The sequence below is a fragment of the Mustela putorius genome, unplaced genomic scaffold (genome assembly GCF_011764305.1).
Source record: "Mustela putorius furo isolate JIRA1106 unplaced genomic scaffold, ASM1176430v1.1 tig00000095_pilon_pilon_pilon, whole genome shotgun sequence".
Lineage (NCBI taxonomy): Eukaryota > Metazoa > Chordata > Mammalia > Carnivora > Mustelidae > Mustela > Mustela putorius.
In genome coordinates this window covers 32,943,335-32,968,121 of record NW_025421280.1, presented here as the reverse complement: position 1 = coordinate 32,968,121, position 24,787 = coordinate 32,943,335, and the positions used below count along the sequence as shown (strand labels likewise).

The 24,787-nt window shown below is 54.5% G+C and overlaps 2 protein-coding genes across 2 annotated transcripts; both read right to left on the bottom strand.

The window, feature by feature from the left end:
• Nucleotides 1–364: 364 nt before the first annotated feature.
• RGL3 (ral guanine nucleotide dissociation stimulator like 3) lies at nucleotides 365–16,020 on the bottom strand. Its single transcript, XM_004748387.3, has 19 exons — nucleotides 15,565–16,020; nucleotides 15,003–15,116; nucleotides 14,194–14,417; nucleotides 14,012–14,065; nucleotides 13,680–13,894; nucleotides 8,233–8,375; nucleotides 7,913–8,128; nucleotides 7,121–7,224; nucleotides 6,888–6,972; nucleotides 5,965–6,021; nucleotides 5,780–5,866; nucleotides 5,546–5,578; nucleotides 5,335–5,456; nucleotides 4,527–4,622; nucleotides 4,358–4,426; nucleotides 4,180–4,273; nucleotides 3,378–3,530; nucleotides 3,173–3,287; nucleotides 365–2,141 (listed from the first exon to the last, which is right to left on the bottom strand). The coding sequence occupies exons 1-19, from the start codon at nucleotides 15,712–15,714 to the stop codon at nucleotides 2,023–2,025; spliced, it is 2,250 nt and encodes a 749-aa protein (XP_004748444.1). The 5' UTR covers nucleotides 15,715–16,020; the 3' UTR covers nucleotides 365–2,022.
• A 129-nt stretch (nucleotides 16,021–16,149) lies between these two features.
• Nucleotides 16,150–24,570, bottom strand: ODAD3 (outer dynein arm docking complex subunit 3). The gene is made up of 13 exons (XM_004748385.3): nucleotides 24,177–24,570; nucleotides 22,826–22,947; nucleotides 22,627–22,704; nucleotides 20,715–20,885; nucleotides 20,529–20,630; nucleotides 20,308–20,433; nucleotides 19,993–20,115; nucleotides 19,300–19,452; nucleotides 18,209–18,369; nucleotides 17,966–18,122; nucleotides 17,184–17,339; nucleotides 16,688–16,772; nucleotides 16,150–16,506 (listed from the first exon to the last, which is right to left on the bottom strand). The coding sequence occupies exons 1-13, from the start codon at nucleotides 24,415–24,417 to the stop codon at nucleotides 16,388–16,390; spliced, it is 1,794 nt and encodes a 597-aa protein (XP_004748442.2). The 5' UTR covers nucleotides 24,418–24,570; the 3' UTR covers nucleotides 16,150–16,387.
• Between the last annotated feature and the right edge of the window lie 217 nt (nucleotides 24,571–24,787).

Here is a 24,787-nt window from a genome sequence, read left to right as displayed (position 1 = left end):
ATATTCTAGATCTGTGATTTTTTTTTGAAAAGTTTTTTTTTTTTTAACTCTTGGGTTTTTTGTTTTTTGTTTTGTTTTTTGCTGTTGGGATCTTATTTTATTTATTTTTTTTTAAGATTTAAGAAATTTATTTATTTATTTGACAGAGAGAGAACACAAGTAGGTAGAGAGGCAGGCAGAGAGAGAGGAAGGGAAGCAGGCCCCCTACTGAGCAGAGAGCCTGATGTGGCACTCGATGCCAGGACCCTGAGATCATGACCTGAGCCAAAGGCAGCAGCTTAACCCACTGAGCCACCCAGGCGCCCTCTTATTTTATTTTTAAAGATTTTATTTATTTATTTATTTGAGAGAGTGAGAGGGCATGAGAGGGGAGAAGTTCAGAGGGAAAAGCAGACTACCCAAGGAGCCTGGAGCTCAATGAGGGACTTGATTCTAGGACTCCAGGACCAAGACCTGAGCTGAAGGTAGTCGTCCAACCAACTAAGTCTGGGGATTTTTATAAGGAATGTGCTGTTCTTTTAATAATCTGGAAAGTAATTATATTTACACATGGTGAAAGCTATTTGCTTGAGCTGAGCTTCTCAAACTAGGGTAAACATCACATCTGTGGTACCTGCCTGGAGCAGGGCTGGATATTGGTGCCTGCCCTCCCTAGACTAGCCAGTCAGAACACTGCATTTCCCGCAGCACCGTGATTGGCTGGGGGTGGGCATGTGACCTAAATGGATCCAATGAGCCCCGGTCCTGGGACTTTATCCGAAGTTACTGGGAGAAAAAGAATTTGCCTACATCCCATTGGCCAAGACTTAGTCACATGACTACATTTTGCCACAAGGTAGACTGGAAATGTGTTTTCTACTTTGGGTGACCAGCTAAAAATTAGGTTGTTCTGTTGCCACAGAGGGTGATTGGATTTGGTGGAGTGCGGGGTGGGGGGTGGAGGGTGGACAGTCTCATTCTCAGAGCAAATCAGGGCCCAGAGACAGCAACAAAATCCCAATGACAATTTTTGCCTCCCTGAATCCAATTGTGATTGAAGCTGGACCCACCAAACTTCTCATTTATACGAGCCATTAGTTTCCTTTTTTTGCACATCCGCTTGGACTGGATTTTTGAACACCTGAAGCACAAAGAACCCAAAGCCCCTAGTTGACATTCGGCACAGAGGAGAAGTTCCTCAGTGAACACATTATTGTTAGGATGGTGGTTGTTGACAGTTACGACTGTGTCGCAGTTGACCCTATGGCTCCCTTTGTCTCTGCCCTCTCCGATTCCTCTCCTTCCCCCAGTACAGGGGGACGGTGTACCGCTCCTCTTTCGTCCCCACATCCTGTTGGCTGATGGGTGATGATGGTATTTGACTCCGATCTCAATGGATTTTCATTTCTCCACTCACCCATATGTGTGGCAGAAAAGAAGGATAGTGGCCCCCAAATGCTGGGGAGTCCCAACCTCTGTGTGTGATAGGCAACCTCTGCGTGTGTGATAGTACCCCCCCCGCCCCACCCCCTCGCCTCTGGTCATGTCTCACCCAAACCCTTTCAGAAGGCTCTTAGATTTTTTTGTTTTCGGTTTTGGTTTTTTAATTTCTGTCATGATAGAGAACACAAGGCCTGGGCTCAGAACAGACAAGACAGACCTGTTTCATAACTTTGGTCACTATTTTCATCCACTTCTGTCAGTTCTGATGTGTCTCTGCCAGTTACAAGATTTCTCTAGGGAAGGGTCTGCTCCCCATCCCCAGCACCCTACAAGCTTTCTATGTTTATGGGATGAAGCTTCTCACAGCCCATCCATGAGCTCATGGCTCTGGAATAAGGATCTGGTGCCAAGAGGGTCAGAGAGAGGGTGTCCAAAGGGCTAAAATTGGAGGTGGGGGGTCATGGGGTACAGAACGCAATGGGCTTTACTGGAGAATGGGACTTCTCTAGGAGAGGAACCCTCTCCCCACTTCCATGGTGAGGGAAGCTAATCCCCAACCTGCCCCTGGGGCCTGTGACCTAGAGGGAGAAGGGGGTCCCCTCAGGATGAGGAGATTGTGGTTGTGGGCCGGGCCCCCTCCTTTCGCCGCAGCACAAAGTCTCCAGGGGCAGCTGGACTCATTGCATAGAAGACATTGGCATTGTCAGGAATCAGGAGCTCTGGCCAGGGCAGACATGATGGTCAAAGGCGGGCACAACCTCATACTTTCCCCACAAAAGACCTAGGTCACCTTCTGCCATTCACCAGTCTGCTCTGCAGAACAACCTTGGGTCCCTTCAGCCAGTGCTTAAGCCAACCTAATTCTCCTCTCATTCAGAACCCGGACAACCTCCCACACAAAGCCTGCACAACCTCATGTCTCTCCCTCCTCGCGCCTGGGCAACCTCCTGCTATTTCCCTCTGGAGTCTAGACAAGCACACTGCAAGGTGGGACAAACTCGGGTCCCCCATCCCAAGCGACTTCCTGCTCATTCATCCTTCCCCCCAGCCAAGTTCATGCTGCTCTCACCATGAACTTGGACAACTTGACTTCCTACATCCCCCTTGAAAAATCTGTGGCCCTCACTCTTGATAGCCAAAGCCAACAGCCTTCTATGTTCCTTCCTAAAATCCAACCAACCCCATGTCATGTCCTTTAGCGTGTCACTCTCTTGCCTCTCCTTCTTGAGAACTGGGAGACCTTCTACCTGTGTCTGTAATGAACAACATCGTGCTCCCCTACCCTGAATTTCAATACCATGTGGCCCTGCCCCATGGCAAGTTCAGATAACTTCAGGATCCCCTTGCTGAGCTGGAGCAAGCTCATTTCCTCACAGATTCAAGCCTAGACCCTCTTTAGACTCCTACCCCACCAGGTCGAGCCTGAATGACCTCATGATCCTACAAACTGAAGCCAAGACAACCTCCTTTCCTCCCTCTCCCATTTGACCTTGAACAACTTCACTTCCCCACAAATCCTAAGAAGACATCTTTAGTGCTCCTCTCGCTCACACAGCAAAGGCAATCGCAGGACCCTGCAAAATCGAGGCACCAATAACACTTCCTCTTACCCCCACCCTGTTTCATCTTACCCCTACTCTGTGGCAGAGCCACCTCCTGGCCCTGTTAGGCCAGCCTTGAGTCTAGTCCGTCTGCTGCCCTTGGAGCTAACCCCCAGCCCAGGCTGCTCACAGTTGCTGCTCATGCTCACCCCTGTCCCCAGGAAGGACTTGGAAGAGCTGGTAGTCCCGAGCCCAGGGCTGAGCCACATTGTGCTTTTCCAGGGCTCGCTGCACCACGCTGGGGGCCTTGTCCTGACTAGTGAGCTGGGAAAAGATGGTGGGCGGTGAGGTGTGACAGCCAAGCCCCTGGGGGCAGGGCTGCCCAGCATGTTCCCGTCCCCATCCCTCCCTCACCAAGATGCTCCGATAGAGGTTCCCATGGTCATTGTCAATGCTGACGCGGATGACTCGAGCCTCCGATCCTGGTTGCCCCGGTACAGAGATGTGAGAGCTGCTCAGGGGCAAAGCCAAGAGCCGCAGGGCCGGCAGGTCCAGGCTCAAGGGCAGCTGTAGGCAGTGGGAGGAGGGGGGTTGAGTGGGGGGGGGAGTTTTATGGCCCCCTACACAAGCAGAGCCTGGGGACAGGCAGTGAGGGTGCACTCACAAGCCTACATCCATGCAATCACATATGTGTGTCTGTATGTGATCCATGCATCACATACAGACCTTCGTGCCCTGTGACGAAAACAAATTTACATGTGACCCATACACATGGCACAAAGCTGCGCTTATGCACATGAAATCCCGCGTGCAAGACAGCAGCAAGTACACACACGCTTGTAATTGCTGTGCATCCACAAGTCCGTGAACAGCCCCATTCAGGGTCCCATGGATACTGTCGATATTTAAGCCCATGTGCCCCTTTAGGCATGCCAATTCCTGGGGACACGCATATCCTTGCAGAAATATTATCACACCCTGGAGCGCCCTGTGGGCGAGCTGACTTATCCAGAGCAGAGCATAAGCCAGACCGAGAGACAGTCCCTCAGACAGAGCCTTAAGATGCACGTGGTCTCCTGGGCAGATACCCAGAGTGCTCAGCCAGGCATGTTCTTATGTACATGCCTGGCTGTGACATCCCATGTACACACACAGACACACAAACAACACAGACAGACACACACAGACACACAAACAACACAGGCAGGCCTAATACCTTGGTGTTGGGGCCCTGGGGCCCTGGAGAGGCCGGGGGACTGCCAGGAGGGTCTCTGGTTCTAGGACTAGATGGGGGGGACCCTGGGGACAGACTGCAGGAGACACAGAGTCTGAGGTCAAGTGGCTGCCCTGACCTCTGACCCTGCCATGTCCAGTCCCTTCACTGGGATGCTCACCTAGGGGTGGGGGATGACGGGTCCCCAGGACTCCCAGCAGGGGATGAGCGTCTCTCTCGGGACAGCTTTCTAAAGACAGACACAAGGGACGAGGATGAGCCTGGACTGGCGCCAGGAGCAGCCTCCCATCTCTGCCCACATCACTCCCCAGGTGCACCCCAAGACTCACGCGCTGAGGCGCTTGGTGGGGCTGATTCGCCGCCGGACGTGTGGGGAGCTGGGACAGGAGGCAGCAGGTGGCTCAATGACACGGGAGACCCGATAGCTGAGGAGTCAAGGTGCACGTTGGGGTGGGTTGGGGCCAGGAAGCAGCGAGGAATGAGGTGAAAGCTAGAAGCAGTTGGGAGCTGCATTATCGCTGTGTGGGGGGGGAGCAGCAGTGGTTGGGCACTGAATCCCGGGGTCAGGATAACAAATAGGGACATATTCTGGCATCAGGGTCTTATTAGGGATGAGACACAATGGCTTGGTTGGCAAGTCATACAGGGATTTTCAGAGTGGGATTGAGGAGTAAGATTTGGTCAAAGATAGAGTTCAAGGTCAAGTAATCATTGGGGGTCAATGATTAGGGTAATGGATTCAACAGAATGAAGAGAAACAAAAGGGAGAGTTGAGTTGGATGGTTGGTTATTCCAAACTGGGGGAAAATGATCAGGCTCAGAGATTCAGACTGGGGTTACCAGTGGGGTCATAGGTCAGAGAGGGTCAGAAGGTGGGGAAGAGAACAGATGGGATGGGGGGATGGAATGGCCCCTGCACATTCAAGGCTGAAGTCAGAAAGTCAGACGGGGTCAGAGTTTGAGGTCAGAGGTGAACTGGGGGCCTCCATGGGCTGGAAAAAAATGCAAGGTCATAGGATGGGAGTCAGGCTCAGGAGAGGGTCTGGGGAGTTGGAGAGATACATGGGGTAAGTGGGTCAAGCATGCCGTCCAGAATCAGCCAGGGTGGGGGCTGGGCCAGGCCAGGGATGGGGTCACCTCTGCTCCTCGCTGAGCTGGCACTGGGCACGCAGGGCGGCCAGGACTGGGGCGCGGGGACTCAGGCAGTAGCTCCCACACCGTTTCTGCAGCTGCTGGATGTGGGCCAGGATCTCCCACTCCTGAGGGGGTGGCCTCTCAGAACCAGCCCCTCCCCACCCCCAACCTGTCCCCCTCCCCCACCGGCCATACCCATCCCAGTGTCACTCACCTTCCTCCTCTTCTCAAAGTTGATGAGATCCCCCTGGGGGCAAACTTTGTCTGAACTGGAGCCTCCAGAATCAAGACCCTTGAGGGTCACGGTCAGGGGCTGGGATGTGGAACCCCACTGCACTAAGGGGGCTGGGGTAGGGAACGCGGGCAGGGTCAAGGGTGGGTTACAGGAGGCCCACTGTGCTGAGGGTAGGTGGTGCTAGGGTCAGGGGTCAAGGGTCAGGGGTCAGACCTCCAGCATGTCCGGCAGGGCTGTGTCCAGCATAACCAGGTCCGTGAGAAAGGTGCCAAGGTAGGGGACAGGGCCCGGGGGCAGTTTCTGTGGTCCCCAGAATTTCAGTCACTCTCAGCGCCATCACGTACCACCCCCTTGTGTGAGGATCCTGCTTGGCCCCCATCCCAAACCACCTCACTCACTGGGGGCAGGTTTCCTGGGAGGGTGTCCTCCTCTTGGGGGCCCTCGGTGGCCTCCTCCTGGGGGAGAGGGAAGAACTGAGCAGACCCAGGTTCTCTCCAACCCTGTCCTCAGGGAAGATGCCTCAAGACCCACCACATACGCATGTTTTGCTTTCAGCCACCACGGGCACAGTGCCTGGCACCCAGCAGCTGCTGAATTCAGAGCTTCCCGTTCCTTGACCTCTTATCCTAATCTGAGGCATCCATTCACTCGCCGGTATTTACTGAGCAGCTACTCTGTGCCCAGCACTGTTCCGAGTGCTGGGGAGGCAGCAGCGAGCAAGGGACAAAAATCCTGGCCTCCCGAGCTGACTCTTAGCCAGGGGAGGGACAGCAACAACCAAGTTCCTCATGTAGCAGGCACAGGTAAGGGCAATCAAGGAGCAAGCAGGGCGAGACCTGCGGAAGGCGAATGTGAAGAATGTTCTGGGCCGAAGGAACAGGCTTCACATTCCATCTGTTGTGGATTCACCCTAACAACCAGCATTAATTGCGATTCAAATCTCAATCTTGCCTACAGCAAGTCAGACTTGTTGGCAGACAATTCTGTTCTGCTTATCAAAGTCAAGTCCTAGTGTAATTTTGTTTTTTGGTTTTTTGGTTTTTTTACCCTTTACTCTTTGCTGTGACTCTGGCCTCAAGTGACCTTTTCCGTGTAACTTCTGGTATTTGATGAATGAATAAATAAGGCGCTCACTGAGCGTGAGCGATATTGCGGGCAGCAGAGGCAGTAAAACAAGGGGAAGGTCATTGCTGCGCGGTAGTGAAAGGACATTGAATTTTTGACATTGGCAAGTGGTGCCCAGCCCCAGGTCTCGGTTTTCCCTTTCTGGGCCTGGGATCCTTGGGGGGGGGGGGGGGGGCGTGTCCACACCCGTCATTACCTGGGAAAGAATCTCTCTACTACTGAGGTGGTTGTTCTCATCGGAGAAAATCTGCGAAAGTTTTCTGAAAGTGGATAACCTTTCCCTGAGGGGGGTCAGGAGAGGGGTCAGGAGTCAGCGGCGGGGAAGGTCAGAGCTGCGCTGGGGAGGACATTCTGCCTCAGCGGCAAGCCCCCTCCCCCCCTCAACTGCTGACTGCGCCCGGGCTTCCCCCTCCCCCCCCACCTCTTTACCTGCTGACGGCGCCCCAGCTGCGCTTGAGCCGGTATATGGGGTTAGACTGCAGAGCGGACAGTATCGCGCGCAGCGAGGAGAAGTTGCGCAGTTCCCGGCAGCGCTGCGGGTGGGCGGGGAGCCGGTGACACCCCACGCCCGACCCCCAGCTACGATTCGCTTTTGATCCGAGACTTCGGACCCCAGGCCAGACCCCTAGGGACTGCCCAACAAGCTACCAGGGGTCAGCCTCTCCCCTCAGGACTCGCCCCCCTCCCCCACCTGCAGCCCCAGCCCCTCCCCCACCTGCAGCCCCAGCCCCTCCCCCAGCTGCCCCTCCATTCCCTACCTCCCACCTTGGCTTCCTTTGTCCCCACTCCTTACTTCTCCTGGGCCCTAGACGTGCCCAAAGTATCTCTCCTGGACGCAGACCTCTCCTCCCCCGACCTGGGTATCAGCCATCTACCCCCTTCTCTCCTGGGCCCCCATTTCTTCCTCTTCAGCCTTGAGGCTGTTGACCTGCCCGCATCCAGTCTCTCTCGGACCCGCTGCCCCCTTCTCTGGGCATTGGGTCCTCCTCCAACCCAACCCCTCCTCTTCTCCCTAGAACCACCCAGTGTCCCTCAGTAGCCCTGCCCCCCCCCCCCCCCCCCCTGGGCCCCTGTTAGGTTTTCCCTTAGGGGAACCTCCTAACCCCAACCTTCCCCTCATTCCCAGCCCCTGGTCTTCTGCCTCCGGTCCCCTGTCTCTCACCAGGCCTGGTCCCTACTCCCATGCCCCTCCCCCCATGTCCCCTTTCCTCGGAGGTGCACCTGGGCCACACGGATCCACTTCTCCAGCCGCTGTGCCCTCTGCGGGGCGGCCAGGCCCTGCTCTCCCAGCACGGAGCCCAGCACGCAACCAGTCACCAGGTTGAACTGGGTCACAGTGGCGCGCACCGTGGGGGCGGTGCTCGCGGCCCCTGGACGGTCCCGCTGGGACCACACGGAGCCCAGGCACTCGCAGGAACGCACGCGTGCAAACAGCTCCTGAGTGGAGGTGGGGAGGGTGGGAGGGCGCGCGTGTGGGTAGGTGTGTAGGTTCTGTGCTCAACCGAATCTGCCCCACGACCGCGGCCGGCCCCGGTGCTCACCACGTCCAACAGCGTGAGCTGTTCAGCCAGTTCATCTACACTAAAGTCTAGGAGCTCAGGGCCTTCCCGCACCGGTCCTGCCTCCGCTTCAGAGCAGTCCTCGGGGGAGTCTGGGCGGGGGGAGTGGACAGCTCCAGGAGGTCCTGAGGGAGTATTAGGGTTAAAAACTCTCAGGTTTGAATCCAGGACTGGCTGTGTGATCTTGGACTAGTTCCTCAGTGTCTCTGAGTCTCACTTTTCTAATCTGCAGAAGGGAAACCTCTCTGGGTATTTTTAGGAGTGTCAGAGCAATGGTAATGTTCATTTAGCGCCTATGGTGGTAATCCACCCTAGGTACCTGGTAACTGAGCACACTAACCCAGTGAGGGAGGTACTATTATCCACCTCCCATGGATGGGGAAACTGAGGCAGAAACAGTTTGCCCTAAGGTACACCTACAGGAAATAACAGGGTGGGGATTTGAAGCCAGGTTCTTAAAGGCTAGAGTAGGAAAGAGTGGTGTTTTGGGTTTTGAACCTATACTAAAGTAAGATCTGAGGGCGCCTGGGTGGCTCAGTGGGTTAAAGCCTCTGCCTTCGGCTTAGGTCATGATCCCAGAGTCCTGGGATCAAGCCCCGCCTCGGGCTCTCTGCTCTGCAGGGAGCCTGCTTCCTCCTCTTTCTCTCTCTGCCTGCCTCTCTGCCTACTTGTGATCTCTGTCTGTCTAATAAAATAAATAAATAAATAAAACAAAGTAAGATCTGTCTGTGGTGAGAGGTGGTATATAACTTTGTAGTTAAGGGAAGGCTATAGTATCAGTCCCAAGGTCAAATCCAAATTTGTCCCCCCGGGCTTGCTATGTGAACTAAAGCAAACTCTTTAACCAGCGTGTGCCTTGATTTCTTCATCTGGATTTTTAAAAATCAGAGATCATACATACTAGACAGCCAAAAAGTACCCAATAAATAGAGATTATTTTTCTGTAGTGGGATTCTCTAGTGGCGTCCCCTAGGAGATATTTTGACATCGAAATCTGCCACAAGGGGGCCGACCTGCACAGTGAATTTGTGTGCTCAGCCTCCAAGCGTCCCTCCAAGACATTTGTGTCCTTGGAAAACCTGTTTACAATAATCTGCACCTAGAACAAAGCTATCTTTCTCATAAACACCCATTAGTTTGGCTCCAGGAATGCAAAGACTGCCAGAGTCTGGGCTCTGTTTTGTTTGGAATATATGAGTGTTATTCACCATTCTAGAAAGTGAGGTCACCAGTGTTTATGCTGCTACACCTGTGTGGCCAGTTCTCTCCCCTGCATTAGCTGGTGTTTGTGGCTGTTACACTGACCGTGATGCTGTAAGAGACAAAGGCTCTGGACAACTTCGCCATGTATCCTAGTAAGACATGGCCACAAGTATAGTTTATTATTGTGTAAACTGCTTTGGCTTTCTTTCTCCTTCATATTATAGTTACAGCACTATATTATTATTTTTAAATTGTCTTTGTAAGTCCACTTATCTGTCTTTCATTTCAAATTAGGACAGATGGCGTTGCAAAATACTAGCTTGAAAAAGTTGGCATTGGAAAAAAATTGCACTTAAGCTAATCGAATCTGCAGATCTTATGGCAAATAGGGGGATAGAAGAACATGCTACATGTCACCATGAGACAGCAAACAGGTAAATGGAGAAGGTGAGACACTCCTCAGGACAAATTACCCATTTTTCCCCCCTTATGACATTAAACAAAAGGCAAAGGGAGATTGTTATAGAATAAAACAGATTTAAGAAATGAAAGATCAGGGACGCCTGGGTGGCTCAGTTGGTTAAGCAGCTGCCTTCGGCTCAGGTCATGATCCCAGCATCCTGGGATCGAGTCCCACATCGGGATCCTTGCTCTGCGGGGAGCCTGCTTCTCCCTCTGACTCTGCCTTCCACTCTGTCTGCCTGTGCTCGCTCTCGCTCGCTCTCTCTCTGACAAATAAATAAATAAAATTTAAAAAAAAACGAAAGATCAAGTGCCTACAATAAATGTTTGCATTTCAAAGAAATAACTGTAAAAAAAAAAAAAGACAATTTAGGGCACCTGGGTGGCTCAGTTGTTAAGTGTCTGCCTTGGGCTTGGGTCATGATCCAGGGGTCCTGAGGTCAAGCACCGCATTGGGCTCCCTGCTTGGCAGGGAGCCTGCTTCTCCTTCTCTCTCTGCCTGCTGCTCCCCCTGCTTGTGCTCTCTCTCGCGCTGTGTCAAGTAAATAAATAAATAATCTTAAATTAAAAAAAAACAATTTAGGGACAATGGGGAGATTTGAATATGGACTGGGTTTTTTTGTTGTTGTTGTTTGTTTGGTTTTGTTTGTTTTGTTTTTGAGAGATGGTAAGATGGAGAAGGGCAGAGAGAGAGATAATCTTTTTTTTTTTTTTTTAAGATTTTATTTTCTTGAGAGAGAGAGAGAAAACATAAGAAGGGGGAGGGTCAGAGGGAGAAGCTGACTCCCTGCCAAGCAGGGAGCCTGATGCCGGACTCCATCCCGGGACTTCAGGATCATGACCTGAGCCAAAGGCAGTCACTTAACCAACTGAGCCACCCAGGGCCCGAGAGAGAGAGAGAGAGAGAGAGAGAGAGAATGAATCTTAAGCAGGCTCCACACCCAGCGTGTGGAGCCTGACTTGGAACTTGGATCTCATAACCCTGAGATCATGACCTGAGCCAAAATCAAGAGTTGGACGTTTAACTGACAGAGCCACCCAGGCCCTCCAGGACTGGGTAACTTTTGATATTAAGTAATTATTGCTGATTTTGTTAGAAATGATTGTATACATGAGGTTATATTAAAAATAAATAAATAATTTTAAAAAAGTCCTTCTCAGTTAAGATGTATAGTGAAGTATTTACATGTGAAGTGACGGAAGTCGGGGATTTGTTTTCAAATCATCCTAAAAACACATTTTTGTGTCAAAAGATAAAGTATTCTTTATACTATTCTCTCTACTTTTCTCTATGTCTGCAGTTTTTCAGAGTAAAAAGTAATCCCAAAATAAAGATGTTAAAATAAAGTATATCCGGGGCACCTGGGTGAATCAGTGGGATAAAGCCTCTGCCTTTGGCTCAGGTCATGATCCCGGGGTCCTGGGGTTGAGCCCCAAATTGGGCTCTCTGCTCAGTGGGGAGCCTGCTTCCCCTTCTCTCTCTGCCTGCCTCTCTGCCTGTGATCTCCCTCTGTCAAATAAATAAAATCTTTAAAAAAATAAAAATTAAAAATAAAGTATATCCCAGAGCAGGACACACAGTCAGTGTGAACACCAAAAATGTGGCTAGTGTGACCAAAGAACTGAAATTTTTATTTTAAATTCAATCTCAATAACAACATGTGGTGAGCAGCCACCCCCACTGGACTGTGTAGCTCTAGTGACTTGGAATCAGCTGGTGAAATCCCATAGGCAGAGGAAGATGACACTTAAAAAACCAAGGGGGAAGACAGAGGGATAAAATATATATAAATAACGGATTTTGTCACCAGGGAAAAAGAAGTGGCTGCTACTTTGTAAAGCAGAGATGAATGCAGCCACTTTAATCTGAGGATTAAAGGATGGGAATTAGGGATTTTTTTTTTTAAGATTTTATTTGTTTATTTGACAGAGAGGTCACAAGTAGGCAGAGAGGCAGGCAGAGAGAGAGGGAGAAGCAGGCTCCCCGCCAAGGAGAGAGCCCGATGTGGGGCTCGATCCCAGGACCCTGGGATCATGACCTGGGCCGAAGGCAGAGGCTTTAACCCACTGAGCCACCCAGCCGCCCCTGGGGATTAGGGATTTAGATGCTTTTGAGATCGGGATCAGGTCCAACACAGATGGATGAAAGATGATACCTTATAAGCAGGATGCAATTATTCAATCAACAAATCTTTTTTTTTTTTTTTTTTTTTTTTTTAAAAGATTTTATTTATTTATTTGACAGAGAGAAATCACAAGTAGATGGAGAGGCAGGCAGAGAGAGACAGAGGGAAGCAGGCTCCCTGCAGAGCAGAGAGCCCCATGCGGGGCTCGATCCCAGGACCCTGAGATCATGACCTGAGCCGAAGGCAGCGGCTTAACCCACTGAGCCACCCAGGCACCCCTCAATCAACAAATCTTGATTGTTTCTGCCCCTGGGGACAGAGTCAGGGAAAAGGCCAGTGAAGGCTATGCATAAAAATAAGGCAGGCAGGGCGCCTGGGTGGCTCAGTGGGTTAAAGCCTCTGCCTTCAGCTCAGGTCATGATCCCAGGGTCCTGGGGTCGAGCCCTGCATCGGGCTCTCTCCTTGGGGGGAGCCTACTTCCTCCTCTCTCTCTGCCTGCTTCTCTGCCTACTTGTGATCTCTGTCTGTCAAATAAATAAATAAATAAATAAATAGAATTTTTTAAAAAGGGGGCACCTGGGTGGCTCAGTGGGTTAAGCCGCTGCCTTCGGCTCGGGTCATGATCTCAGGGTCCTGGGATCGAGCCCCGCATTGGGCTCTCTGCTCAGCGGGGAGCCTGCTTCCCTCTCTTTCTCTCTCTGCCTGCCTCTCTGTCTACTGTGATCTCTCTCTGTCAAATAAATAAATAAAATCTTAAAAAAAAAAGAATTAAAAAAAAATAAGGCAGGCAAGGAGGCAGAGTGAAAGGCTATATTTGCTTGGAGATCAGAGAAAGGGACAAGTTGAGCAAAGACCTGAATGAAGTATGTAGATATTTTTCCCTCTCCCCAAAAGCTCTCTGTGACAGAGGTTGGCAAACTCTATGAAGGACCATATAGCATGCCTGGGTGGTTCAGTTGTTAAGTGTCTGCCTTTGGCTCAGGTCATGATACCTTACTCTACAAGAAAATATCAGTATGGGTTCTTATGTCTTTTCACCTTAAGTGGTAGATTCTAATAAGTAAGAATCAGTGATAACAACAATGATGAAAATAACACTATTGCCAAGCCCTCAATGTTTATTTATCTACTGGTTTACTGTTGCCTTCCCTAGGAACTAGGAACCCCTGTCCATTTATATGCCAAGAGCCAGTAGCTAACTATTTGTTGAATGAATAAAGAGGTCAATGAGGGAAATACTATTATCTCCCCCATTTTACAGATATGGAAACAGAGGCTCAGAGAGAGAAGGGATTTATCCAAGGTCACACAGTCAGCAACTGGCAGAACTGGGATTTGAACCCAGGTCTCTTGGCTCCTGAGGTAAGCAGCAATGGAATAAATTGTAGTGAAAAACAAAGGGCACCGTGACACAATGGCAGAATATTTTTGTAGTTAGGATGGAGGTGTAGGGGGAAGTGTTAGACAAACGCTGATATGTCCCACAAAGGGTCAATACTCCTGTTACACAGGTGGGGAAACTGAGGCTCAGACATGATTAAGAATTTTGCCCAAGACTTGTCACTCTCTGAGGGCAGAAGGCCACTGGGGGACAGATGATGCAGGGAAAGGCTTGCTCCGGGACCCTATACCCCTCACCTGTCCATGCCTCAGGCTTCTCCTCCTCTTCCTGCTTTTGCTCAGCCTCCTCCAGGAAAGCTCCCAGCAGCTTCTCTGCCTCCTGGGCCTCGGGCCCTGCTGGGGCCGCCCAGCCCAGAAAGGTGCGGACACTGCCTAGGTCCGAGTGGGCAGGGGGATCCCGGAAATCCTGAGGGTGATCCCGCAGCCAGGAGCCCAGCACGGACACCACAGCCCTGGCCAGAGTGGGGGGCCTCAGAGAGGAGCCCGGAACTCTGGATCTCGGGAGCTCCTACGCTTCAGACATGACCTTGGACCTCTAGGACCCCCACCCTCACCTATGGGAGACCAACCTTAAATTCTTGTTGACACGCAGACCTCCTCCCTCTGTCTTCTTGATCTCTGTCCTGGGAAAAGCAACTCTCCCATCAGGTGAAGAGGGAGGCTGGGGGGACTTAGGGGTAGGGAATGCCGGATCGAGTACCCTGGTGAGAGTCTGGGGGTGGGAACACGGAGGTTTCCCCTTGGTACTGACCCTGGAGGCAGGGGCGGTGGCGGTGGTGGCAGGAGAAGACCCAGCACGCGGGCGGTGGACGCAAAGGCTCTGTGGGTGGCCAAGAAGGCAGGCACGAAGCCCGGGTCCTGCTCGCGGTCCCCAGACACCAATTCCTGCACCAGCCGCTCCAGCCTCGCTGCCCTCAGCGCCCGCACCTTGCTCGTACGGTAATGGAGGAAGGCATCCGCAGCGGGGTTGGAGGCCTGCGGGACAAGGGGGCGGCAAAGAGAAACAAGGAGTGGCCCCCAGAGCACCCCTTTTTCCAATCACACCCATCGCTAAGTACAGCTCTTGCATCTGACCTTGACCATTTCTCTGAACCCCGCCTCCTGGATTCACGATTCTGCTCCATATTCAAACGACCCTCGAAATCCGCGCAGGACACGGCTCTCCCCCCAGCCCCGCCCCGTGCCCTCACTCGCTGCGCGCTCCCATGCGGTTCCCAGCTCTCCAGCCGCGCTTCGCTAGTCGCTCCCGGGCCGGGATGCCAGCCCTCCACCCGAGCCCGCTCTCACCCGGCTGCTTCTAAAGACCACCCCCCACTCCAGCTCCGCCCCACACTAAACCTGGCCCACTTAGGCCCTACGGTCGGGTTTAGTCCCAGGTTCCACACTCATCAACCCCATTCACCTGGCCGCCCGCAGGCTCTTTTCCACCTTTACCAGGGCGCTTGTAAGCCCCGCCTTTCCCACCGGCCTCAGCTCCGCCCCGCGGCTGTGCCCTGGGGCCGCTTCACCTCCAGGCCCCTCCACACCGCCCGGCGCTCCACCCTCCAACCCCTGCCTCACCTGGCTGGCCCCGGGCGCTGCCCTCGGGCTCAAGCGCTGACTGAGCTGCCGACGCAGGGAGACGCTGTACACGGCTCCGTCCTCGGCCTCCTCGCCCCAGTCTTGCACCGGCGCCTGCACGCGGAGTCGGGCTCAGGGCGCCGCGGGGGGACGGGCCGCGGGACCTCGGCCCCCGCTCTCCCGCGCGGACTCAAGCCGGGCCTTCTAGCACCATTCCCCCTTCCCCGTCAGACTCAGCGAGGCTTGGGGCGGGGTCCCGGGGCCGCAGGCAGCCTCCTCCCCTGTCCGGCATGGAGTGGGATCTGGGGACGTCCCAGGGTCCAGCCTCACGGAGTCTGTCTCTGTCCCTACCCGTAGATGAGCTCAGAGACGCCCACCCCCCAACCTTAAGAGGTACCAGCCACTGCGCTGGGGCAGGGGCCGGGAGGCCCAAGGTTGGGACTCCTGGGCGGGTACGAAGGGTCCGATTTGCGGGGAGATAAGGTCCAAAAAGCAGGGACCTGGCGTTCCTGGACCTCAGGGTCGCCAGGGATGTGGGGTCCGAGACCTCTGGTCCCCTTACCAGGGCGAGCTCCTTGCCTGCTGTCCGATCCATGACCTGGGGCCGTCCGACTCCACGGCGCGGCTGAGTGAGGCGGAAAGGCCGATGGGCGTCGGGCAGTGGCTGGGCATTGGGGCCCGCGGGGCAGGGCGGGGCGACCCGGCGGTGCATGGGCGGGGCTGGACCCGTGGCTCTCGGTTGCCCCCAGCTGGACCCCAGCGCCCAGCCCAGACCCAAGGAGGTGAGGTCCCAGTTCTCCCTACAGGTGTGTATCAATCTGTGCCCAGGAGAAAGGACCCCTCTCTCTCCCAGGGAAGGAGAGCGGTGTCTCCAGATGTGGGTGAGCTAGGGTGTGTAGCTAAGTAAGTGGGGGAGCCAGTCTGCTCCCCTGGGGAGAAGAGTACCCTGTCAAATGCGGAGGGCTGTTTCACTCCAGGTGTGGGAGTAGCTCTTACTATCCTGGAAGTGGGGGTGTTCAATCTGTGTCCCCAGCTGATGGGGAGTCCGTACTCTCCAGGTCAGAGAAGGTGGAGTCTGGGTCCTGGATTTTAAGGGCAGCAGTCTTTGCAGCAGCGCAGGGTCAAGGAGAGGCAAATACCCAGGGGGTTGATTGGTGACCTTTATTGAGCGACTCTGAGGCCAGCACAGGCTCGCCTTGTAGATTTACTGTGGGAACATCCGGTGGCCCGGCCCCCTTCTCTACTCCCGGGCGCCACCGGCCCGTTCTGCTCCCTTGCCTCGGCTGCGTTTAGCCCTTGAAGGGGCCCATGCGCCCGAGGCTGGACCCAGAGGGGTTGGGAGCTCCGCAGGGGCCCGGAAGCGCCAGGTGGACGCAAGGGTGAGTCTAGGTCTTCTTCGAGCGATTGCGTTTCTTGCTGCGGGATTCAATTAGTTTCTGGGAACGAATCTTAAGCTCCGCGCGGCTCACCACGTCGTTGTCCTCCTCCTCACTTTCCTCTTCGTCTGCGCAGGGCAGTGAGGGGATCCGGGTTCCCATTCTTGGCTCAGATTTCCCTTCCCCGTCTTTACCACCCCTTCCCAACTCGGCCCCGCCCCCCAACTTGGCCCCCCGCCAGGCCTCGCACCGCTTTCCCTGGGTCGGCTTGGGCCCCCAGCCCCGCCTCTTTTCCCTGACCGTACTGACCGAAGAACTTGTCCTTGAGACTGGCAAGGGGCAGGGTGATGCGGGTGTTGTACAAGGGCAGCTTTCCCTCTAGGGTGGAGTAGAACTGGGGGAGGAACGGAGCGGGAGGCGAGAGTGGGTGCGGTAGAGGCGGCAGGGGCGTTCTGTATCCCCTCCTCACCCCATTCTAAGATATACCCTGAGTCCACACGACCCCTCTGCCCACTCCTCTTCGAGCTTTTCTCGAGCCCAGCCGACTGACTCGTTCTTCGAGCTCCCCGGCTACCCAACCCCGCCCCTTTGACCGCCCCTGATCTCAGGGTTTTCGCCCCTTGATTCCCCCCTTACCCGCGCACGTGCACACACTCCCCAGCCCTGCCCACTGGCCTCGCGGGCCCTCTGGAAGTTCTCCTGTCTCCTCAAACCTCACAGATTGTCCGTAAAGGTCATTTCCCACCCACAGGCTCCCCGGTTTTCTGCCCCTGCATCCTCAGCCCCGCTCTGGCTGTACTCGGACCTCTTGGTCGGCGAGGTGGCGCAGCATCTCGGGCACGTCATGGCTCTCGAGCTGTGCCTGCAGCTTCAGAAGCTTTTCTTCCACGACGCCCAGCAGGTCTGGCAGATAGTTACCTGCCTGGGGATCCAGCTCCTTTCCCGCGAAAGGGCCCTCCACCTGCGGCGGGGGCGGAGGCGACTCAGCCCAGAGGGGGCGGACCTCGGGGGCGTGTTCCGCCAGGGGCGGAGCTTTACCCTCCTCGAGCTAGGCTTTCGAAAGCTAGGGACGACCAACAGGGGTGGGGCTAGCGCCTGTGGGGCGGGGCCTCTGGACTCCGGAGACCAATGACAATTGGTGAACGAAGAGTTTGTGTGGAGGAAAGGGGTAATAACTCACCAGAAGTCATTTCGGGGATGACTTTTGGGGGGAAAAAATGGGCCTCTGCTGCGGGCAGTGTGGGGCGCCCCCCGTCGCAGGCTGCCCAAGTGTTGTAGTGGGGGTCTCTGAGGTATGGCGTGGGGAGGCAAAATGGGACCTTCCCGTGAAGATGAAACAGGGTCTCTGAAGTCCTGAGCCTCTTGAGAAGTAAGGGGGTCTCCCCGCAGGAACCGCAGGTGGGGACTCTGAGGAGTGGAGCTGGGTGTACCCTCTCGGTGGGCTTCTGACATCCTGGACGCGGCCCAGGGTCGGTCCCCTTTGAGTAGGGGCAGGAACCCAGCGTCTTGGGCTGCAGAAGGTTCTGCGCTGAGCTACCTAGGCGAGGGGTGGCGGGCTGGGGGAGGTGGGAGAGTTCGCAGGCCTACCAATGTGATGTGGTTCATCTTGCCCGCCAGGTGTTCGAGGCCCTCCTTGATCGTCTGTACCGCCCACATGGCGCGCTCCAGCTCATCCTGTGCCTCAGTGCGCCGCTGCTCTTCCGCCTTGAGGCGCTCCTGCAACTCAGCCTGCAGCTTCTGCTGACTACAGACAGTTGGGAGGTCACCCCTGGAGAGTGCCTCCGAGCCGGGAGGGCCCCCCAGCCTCTCCCTTGGGCACCCAGGCCTCACCTCACAATTGTGGTCTCCCCGGAGTACTTGAGGTCTTCCAGCTCTCGCTGCAACCTCTGCTTCTCTTGCTTCAGCCTCACCAGCGACTGCTCGTTCTCGCTCTTGAGCGTCTCCAAATGTGTGAAGGTGTCACCCTGTGCCAGGAACCGCCTCACCACCGCCTGTGGGCCACCCGGCCCCTTCTCAGGTCAGAGGGAGGCCTGGAAGGCCTGACTACAACCCCTCTTCCTTTCCTCTGGGCACGCAGGACAGATGGCCTAAGCTGGTGGCTTCTGCACAGCGATGTTTAAGGACTCCGTGATTCAGACTCAGTGCTGCCTCAAGGATGTGCAGCCCCCCAACACATAATTTTTGCCAGGCCCTTGTCTATGTAAGGAATTTGAATCAGCCCAGATCGGTGTGTGGTGAAGGGTAGCAATGAGCATCATTGCTTTCCAAAATCAACCCGCCATCCACACTGTGACTGCGAATCTTGCCCAATCCATGGAGGAAATAAGGCCAATCTCGGGAGCTAGCTGTCCACCAGGCCAATTTCTGGGAAGGTGCCAGGCCACACTGCCCCACATGACCCCAGACCCGAGTCCGCAGAACTCCTCGGGGGGTTAGTTACCCTATGGGAGAAGTAGCAGTGGGAGAGTGCGCAAAGGGGAGAAACTGGACTGGGGCCCAGTGGGAGCAGCATCCGCCCGTGGAAAACACAAGGGTCTTAGCAAATGGCAAGGAAAACGCTGCAAACCGCAGGGCCCAGGGTCTGAGAGTGGCACCGGGCAGTCTACTGAGCCCCAGACCCTGCCTGTTACAGGGACTGGAGACACAGGAGAGACCAAACTCGCAGTTCTCACAGAGCTGACATGCCCAAGAAGTTAGCACCCGCATAAGAGCAAGCAGGAAAGGGACTGATGGCCAGGGTAGACAGCTAGTCTGGGTTTTGCTGGGAGGAGCAGCAGCAAAACGGGGCAAAGGCTGGAGGAGGGAGGAGTGTCTTTGAGGCTGCAGAAGCAGGAGGCTGCGCTTGTTGGCCTCACGGGCCTGGGCTCAGTCTGAACAGAACTAGAGGGCGGGGAGGGTTGCGGGCAGCGGGCAGCACTCACGTGGGTTTCGGCCACGCCGGTGGCGTCCTTGACCTTGCCAAAAAGCATCTCTGTCTGGTACATGCTCCAGCGCTGCCTCAGCTCCTCCTCTTTGGCGCGCAGGCTGTCCTGGGTCGAATCCTCGGACTGCAGCAGCACGTGTTCACGCTGGGTCTGCTCACAGGGCGGGAGTCAGCTTTCAGGGAAGGATTTGGGGTAGAGGCCAGAGAGGGGGACCAGGGAGAGGGCGGGGCCCAACTGGGGAGACAGGGTAAAGGCTCGGGGCCTGGTCAGGGAACCCAGCCTGGGGTCAGGAGTGCAGTAAAGGGCTGGTCAGCGATGGGCAGCCTCAGAGGCAGGGCGAAGAGGCGGGTCAAGGGAGCGGGGGCGGGACCTCGAGTAAGGGGCGGGCTAGAGGCGGGGCCAGATTTAGGAGTGGGGCGCGGTGTAATCAGGTGGGGATGGATGGGAAGGATCGGTGAATGAGGGGCGATGTGGAAGCTCCTCCAAACAAGGCAATCGGATGGAGGGAGGGCGGGGTCAAGGAAGTGGGAGGAGCCCTAGGCATCCAGTGGAGATGAGGGCGGAGTCCGGAGAAATGTTAAGAGCGGGGAAGGTCTAGGGTATGGATCGACTTAGACTTAGGGGTGTGGCGGTACCCGCGAAGTCAGGTCTAGGCTGGGGCTGCACCCCGGGACCTGTGGACACGCCCACCTTGCGCTCCATGCGTTCGTTCTGCAGCTTCCTGTCCTCCGCGCGCTTCTTGCATTCGGTTATGTAGCGCTCCCGCTTCTTGCGCTCCCGGAACACGGTCTCCTCCAGATACTGCAGCTGGTTCTGGAGGCAGGGCCGGGGGACAGCAGGACCAGCTGGTACCTACCGAGGCTTAGGGCTGGGGGACACAGCTGGGCCAGGGTGCAGGGTCTTGGGAGGTAGGCGGGAGGAGCTCGGGGACAGCTGGGGTTCAGATTCTGGGGCCAAAAGACCAAGGCGTCTGGGTGGGAACCCCAGGGCCTGCCAGGCTGGCACCTTGGCGATGTCCCGGGCGTTGATCGCCTCCTGGTTCACCACTTGCAGCTCCTCTAGCTCGCGTTTTGCCCTCACCACCTCCGCCTCCATGAAGTCCAGCCGGTTTTCCAAGTGAAGGCTCTCCTCCTGCGGGTGGGGGACAGGCCTGTGGCCGCTGTCCCTCTGCAGGCTGGCCCTCCGACTTGCCTCCACTCCATCCCCCAAGTCGCCCTGGTCCTTACTTGGAGATAGGCCTTGAGCTGCAGGTACACATTGGTAATGTGTTCGGCTTCTTCCGCCTTCATCCGGGCCTTCTCCAAGCGGTTTTCCAGGTTCCGCATGGTCTAGATGGGAAGCAAGGCTGGGCCGAGTTCCCCTCCCCTCTGCAGTTCTCCTCGGGATCCCCACCCCTCCTCAACCGGCCTCACCTTGGCCACCTCTGTGTTGCTATTTTGCACTTCGGCCATCTCCAGCTGGCGGAGGCTGTGCCGCAGCTGGAGCTCCTCCAGCCACTTCTGCCGCACGCCCAGCTGGTGCCGCAGCGCGTTCAGCTGCTTCACCTTCTCGCTCAGCCGGTGGTCCAGGTGCTCCAGGGCCTGCTGGAGAGAGGCGAGCCCAAGCGGCAGCATGAACCCTCCCACCTAAGCCTTCCTCCCCTTCTCCTCCAGATCTTGTTTCTCCTCTCCCCGGGCTCAGCGGCATCAGACCCAGCGGCCCCCCTGCTCCTGCAGATCGTCTCCCCACCCCCCAATTTGCCACCCTGGCTGCCCTTCTCCCTTACTGGGCCCAAGGAGAGACAGCCTCTGAGGCTTCTCAACTCTGTTCACACCCACCCCCTCCATGGACCTAACCAGGCTCAGGGTCTGAAAACTCACCATAGCTGAGAACATCCACATTTAAGCGCCCCTTCCCCACACCGGGAACTGCAGGCTCATATACCTATATCTACACTGCCATCCAGACACCTCAAAACCATTGTGTCCAAAATCGAGTACATGATCTTTCCCCAAGTCCTTCCTGGACTCTTCTCCTCCATGTCAGCGCATGGCAGCTTCATCCTTCCAGGCATGCAAGTCCCCCAAACCTGATGTCCTCACCTTCACTTCTTCCATCCCACCTACAGCCAGCTCGTTAGCAATGCTTTGTTCTATTTCCAAGGTTTTCCCAGAGCTACCCCGTTCTTCCTGTTTCCACCATTTTTGTCGAAGTGCAGCCAACACCATCTTCTCCTGGAGGACCTCCCCGCAGCTTTCCTCTGCTTCCTCACACTCTACGTCATAAAATTTAAACTCTTAAGCCTGCCGGAAGGTTCAGCCCCTGCTGACCTTCTTTTTCTTTTCTTTTTTTTAATTAAAGATTTTATTTATTACTTTGAGGAGAGAAAGAGCCTGAGCAGGAGGGGCGGAGGGACAAGTGGACTCCAGGTCTTGATATGGAGCTCAGCTCCAGGACACTGAGAGCACGACCTGAGCTATAGACAGAGGCTTAACACACTGAGCCATCCAGGTGCCCCCTGACTCTCTTGACCTCATCTCCTACAGAGCCCTGCTCAAGCACTCCCATCCAGCCACACTGGCCAGGCCTGTGTCTCCAATGTTCTAATCCCTTGCTTCTATTTCAGGGACTTTGCACTTGCTGTTCCCTCTGCCTGGATTGCTTTTCCCCAAGTCATTTCCTGCCTGTCTCATTCTCAGCTCAGATATCAATGTCTTAGAGATAGGTGGTTTTCCTGACCTCCCCAACCCAATCTAAAGTGCAAATCCCTTGGGGCACCTGGCTGGCTCAGCTGGTTGCCCACCTTTGGCTCAGGTCATGATCTTGGGGTCCTGGGATTTAGCCCTGTGTTGGGTTCCGTGCTCAGTGGAGTGTCTGCTTCCCCCCTCCCTTTGCCTGTTCCACTCCCCCTGCTCATGCTTGTGCTAAGTTAATAAATCTTAAAAAAAAAAAAAAAAAGGTGCAAACCTCTGCCCCTATCTATTTCTGTTTATTTCTGGTCACTCCTGGAAATTACTTTATTTCTGCATTTGTTCTTGGTGTTTTTATTTTGTTCTTGTTTTTGTTTTGTTTTGTTTTCCTCCACTCTCTTTTCCCCGCTAGGATATGAAGGTTTGGGAAGTGGAGGTTGGTCTGGTGTTTTGTTTTTTTACTGCATAGTCCCCAATACCGAATATCATGCCTATACGTGGTCGGTGTGTGATAAAGATTAATTGAGTGAATAAATTAGCAGTGGAGAAAGGATTGGAGAAGGTGAGATGAGTCAGAGAGTCCAGTGGGGGAGGGGACACAAGTTGGAAACGAAAGGAGAAGGGAGAGGGTCAGTGGAGTTGGGATGGCGCAAACCTGTCCTGTCCTGTTCTTCAAATACGGCTTCTCTGACTTGCACTCCCGAATCACCGCCTGGACCAATTTCTCATCTCCCTGCAAGGAAAGGAGCCCAGTCACTACTCATGAAGACCACCCCAACCTGAGGCAGCGCCCTGCCCCACTGGGGACACTGCCCTGACTCTTCAAGACCCTTCGACCATTTCAGCATCCTCACCTGCAGCAGGTCCGCCAGCTGAACTTGCAGGACCCTGGTCTCCTCCTGGAGCTGGTTGATGGTCTCCTGATTCTTCTTGATGTTCCACTGGGTGCTCTCATAAAAGGCCTTCCGGTCACCCTCTGAGGTCATACGAAGTATACAAGACAAGTGTGTCAGAGGGGGTCGGGGGCTTTCCAGAGGAAAGCTGTTTTTGTTATCGTTGACTTAATATCGCAACGATACTTCAGTGGGAACACTTGTCATATACTCGATGCTGGACAAAGAACCTTCCAGCTGTCAAATACCATATGTCAACAGGTACATATCCATATCATACCCCATTACAGATGACAAAGCTCAGGTTTATTAGATTGTTCAAGATCACAAGATGTCTGATTCCCGAGCCTGTACTTTCAACTACTGTGCAAGATTACCTACTAATAATAATAGTTACCATAATGGTTCACATCAGAATTTTCCAACCTTGGCACAACTGATATTTGAGGTGGATAATTATTTGTTTTGAGCTGTCCCATGAATTGTCAGATGTGGAGCAGAGTCCCTGGCCTCTGGCCACTGGATGACCAGCCCCTAACAATGTGACCGCCAAAAATGTGTCCAGGCATTGCCAAGTGCCCACTGTGGAGCAAAATAGCCCTCTTCCATTGAGAAACATCGGTTTACACTTTATAGTGTTTTACTATGTGCCAGTCACTGTTCTCGGCACTTTGTACATTTCAACCCCTTATGGGGTTGTATTCTTACTATCCCCATTTTTTAAAAAAAGAGTTTATTTATTTATTTGACAGACAGAGATCACAAGTAGGCAGAGAGAGAGAGGTGGAAGCAGGCTCCCTGCTAAGCAGAGCCCAATGTGGGCCTCCATCCCAGGACCCTGGGATCATGACCTGAGCTGAAGGCAGAGGCTTTAACCAACTGAGGCACCCAGGCTCCCCTTACTATCCCCATTTTAGGAATAGAGAAATTGACAGCACTTAGGCTACTCATCGTCCCCTAAGATCAGTCTTTGCAGAGCAGAGCCAAGATTTGAACCCAGGAAATCTGGCTTTAGAATCTGTGTTCTTTACCACCCCCCCACCCCCCCCCCCCCCCCCCCCGGCCCGGGGCCAATGCGTGGTAGAAGAGTTGAAATTACACGAAAGTATGAAACACAGTCTAGTTGGTTCTGAGCGTAGGAAAGATTCCATAAGAGAGATGAGGAAAACCATGAACAAGTATGAGTTTTTGCCTCCCGTTTTTGCCACCCGGATGAAGACCGGTGGAAGGCCCTTGTCACACAGTGCCTGGTCGCAGGGCTGGGCGGGCACTGTTGACTCCTGATTCTTTGTGCCCTTTCGAGCTGTCTTACCTAACAGTTGTATCTTCCTTTGTAACTCTGCCACCTGCGTGTGCACAGCAGACTTGCCCCGAAGGACTTGGAGGGGTCCCGCCTTGGAATGGAGTGGAAGCCAGGCCTGGGGCACACCCTTTAATTGGGAGTGACTGTGCTGGGCCTTAGTCTGACTGCCCTGGACCTTGCGGGAGGTCGAAACCTGGTCCTGAGAAGGCGGGATGTTGGTGGAGGCCGCCCAGCACAGGGGAGACGTCATGACTGGGTTGGGGCCTAGGGTCCCTGGGGATTAGGGTGGCAAATAGCAATTGCCCCGGTCCTGGATCCGTCAGCACGGGTTCCCCGGGCTCTGGGAGAATGCACTTTCCGACCGCTTGGCGGGGCCTCTCAGCATTTCCCCGTTGCTGGGTAACTTCTGCCCCGCCCCCTCCTTCCAGCGCTCCCATGGAAACCGTCCGCGTTCCACACCACCGCTTTCATTGGCTAACGCTGTGCAGAGGGGCGGCCCAGTTGCGGGCTGGCCAAGCCTCTCCGCTGGATATTAGGAGGGGAGTACTATGGGGTCACCTGCTCATCTTTTTCTTTTCTTTTCTTTTCTTTTTTTTTTTGCGTTTTATTTTTGAGTAATC

Excerpts from the sequence above, each read along its gene's own strand:
- RGL3 (XM_004748387.3), bottom strand. The coding sequence starts at position 15,714 with ATGCACCGCCGGGTCGCCCCGCCCTGCCCCGCGGGCCCCAATGCCCAG. Across the intron at positions 8,129-8,232 it reads AGCTCACGCTGTTGGACGTG|GAGCTGTTTGCACGCGTGCG; the intron begins GTGAGCACCGGG and ends ACCTCCACTCAG. Across the intron at positions 2,142-3,172 it reads AGTCCTTCCTGGGGACAGGG|AGCTCCTGATTCCTGACAAT; the intron begins GTGAGCATGAGC and ends TGCCCTGGCCAG.
- ODAD3 (XM_004748385.3), bottom strand. The coding sequence starts at position 24,417 with ATGACGTCTCCCCTGTGCTGGGCGGCCTCCACCAACATCCCGCCTTCT. Across the intron at positions 18,370-19,299 it reads CCGGCGTGGCCGAAACCCAC|GCGGTGGTGAGGCGGTTCCT; the intron begins GTGAGTGCTGCC and ends GGTGGCCCACAG. Across the intron at positions 17,340-17,965 it reads AGATGAACCACATCACATTG|GTGGAGGGCCCTTTCGCGGG; the intron begins GTAGGCCTGCGA and ends CCCCCGCCGCAG.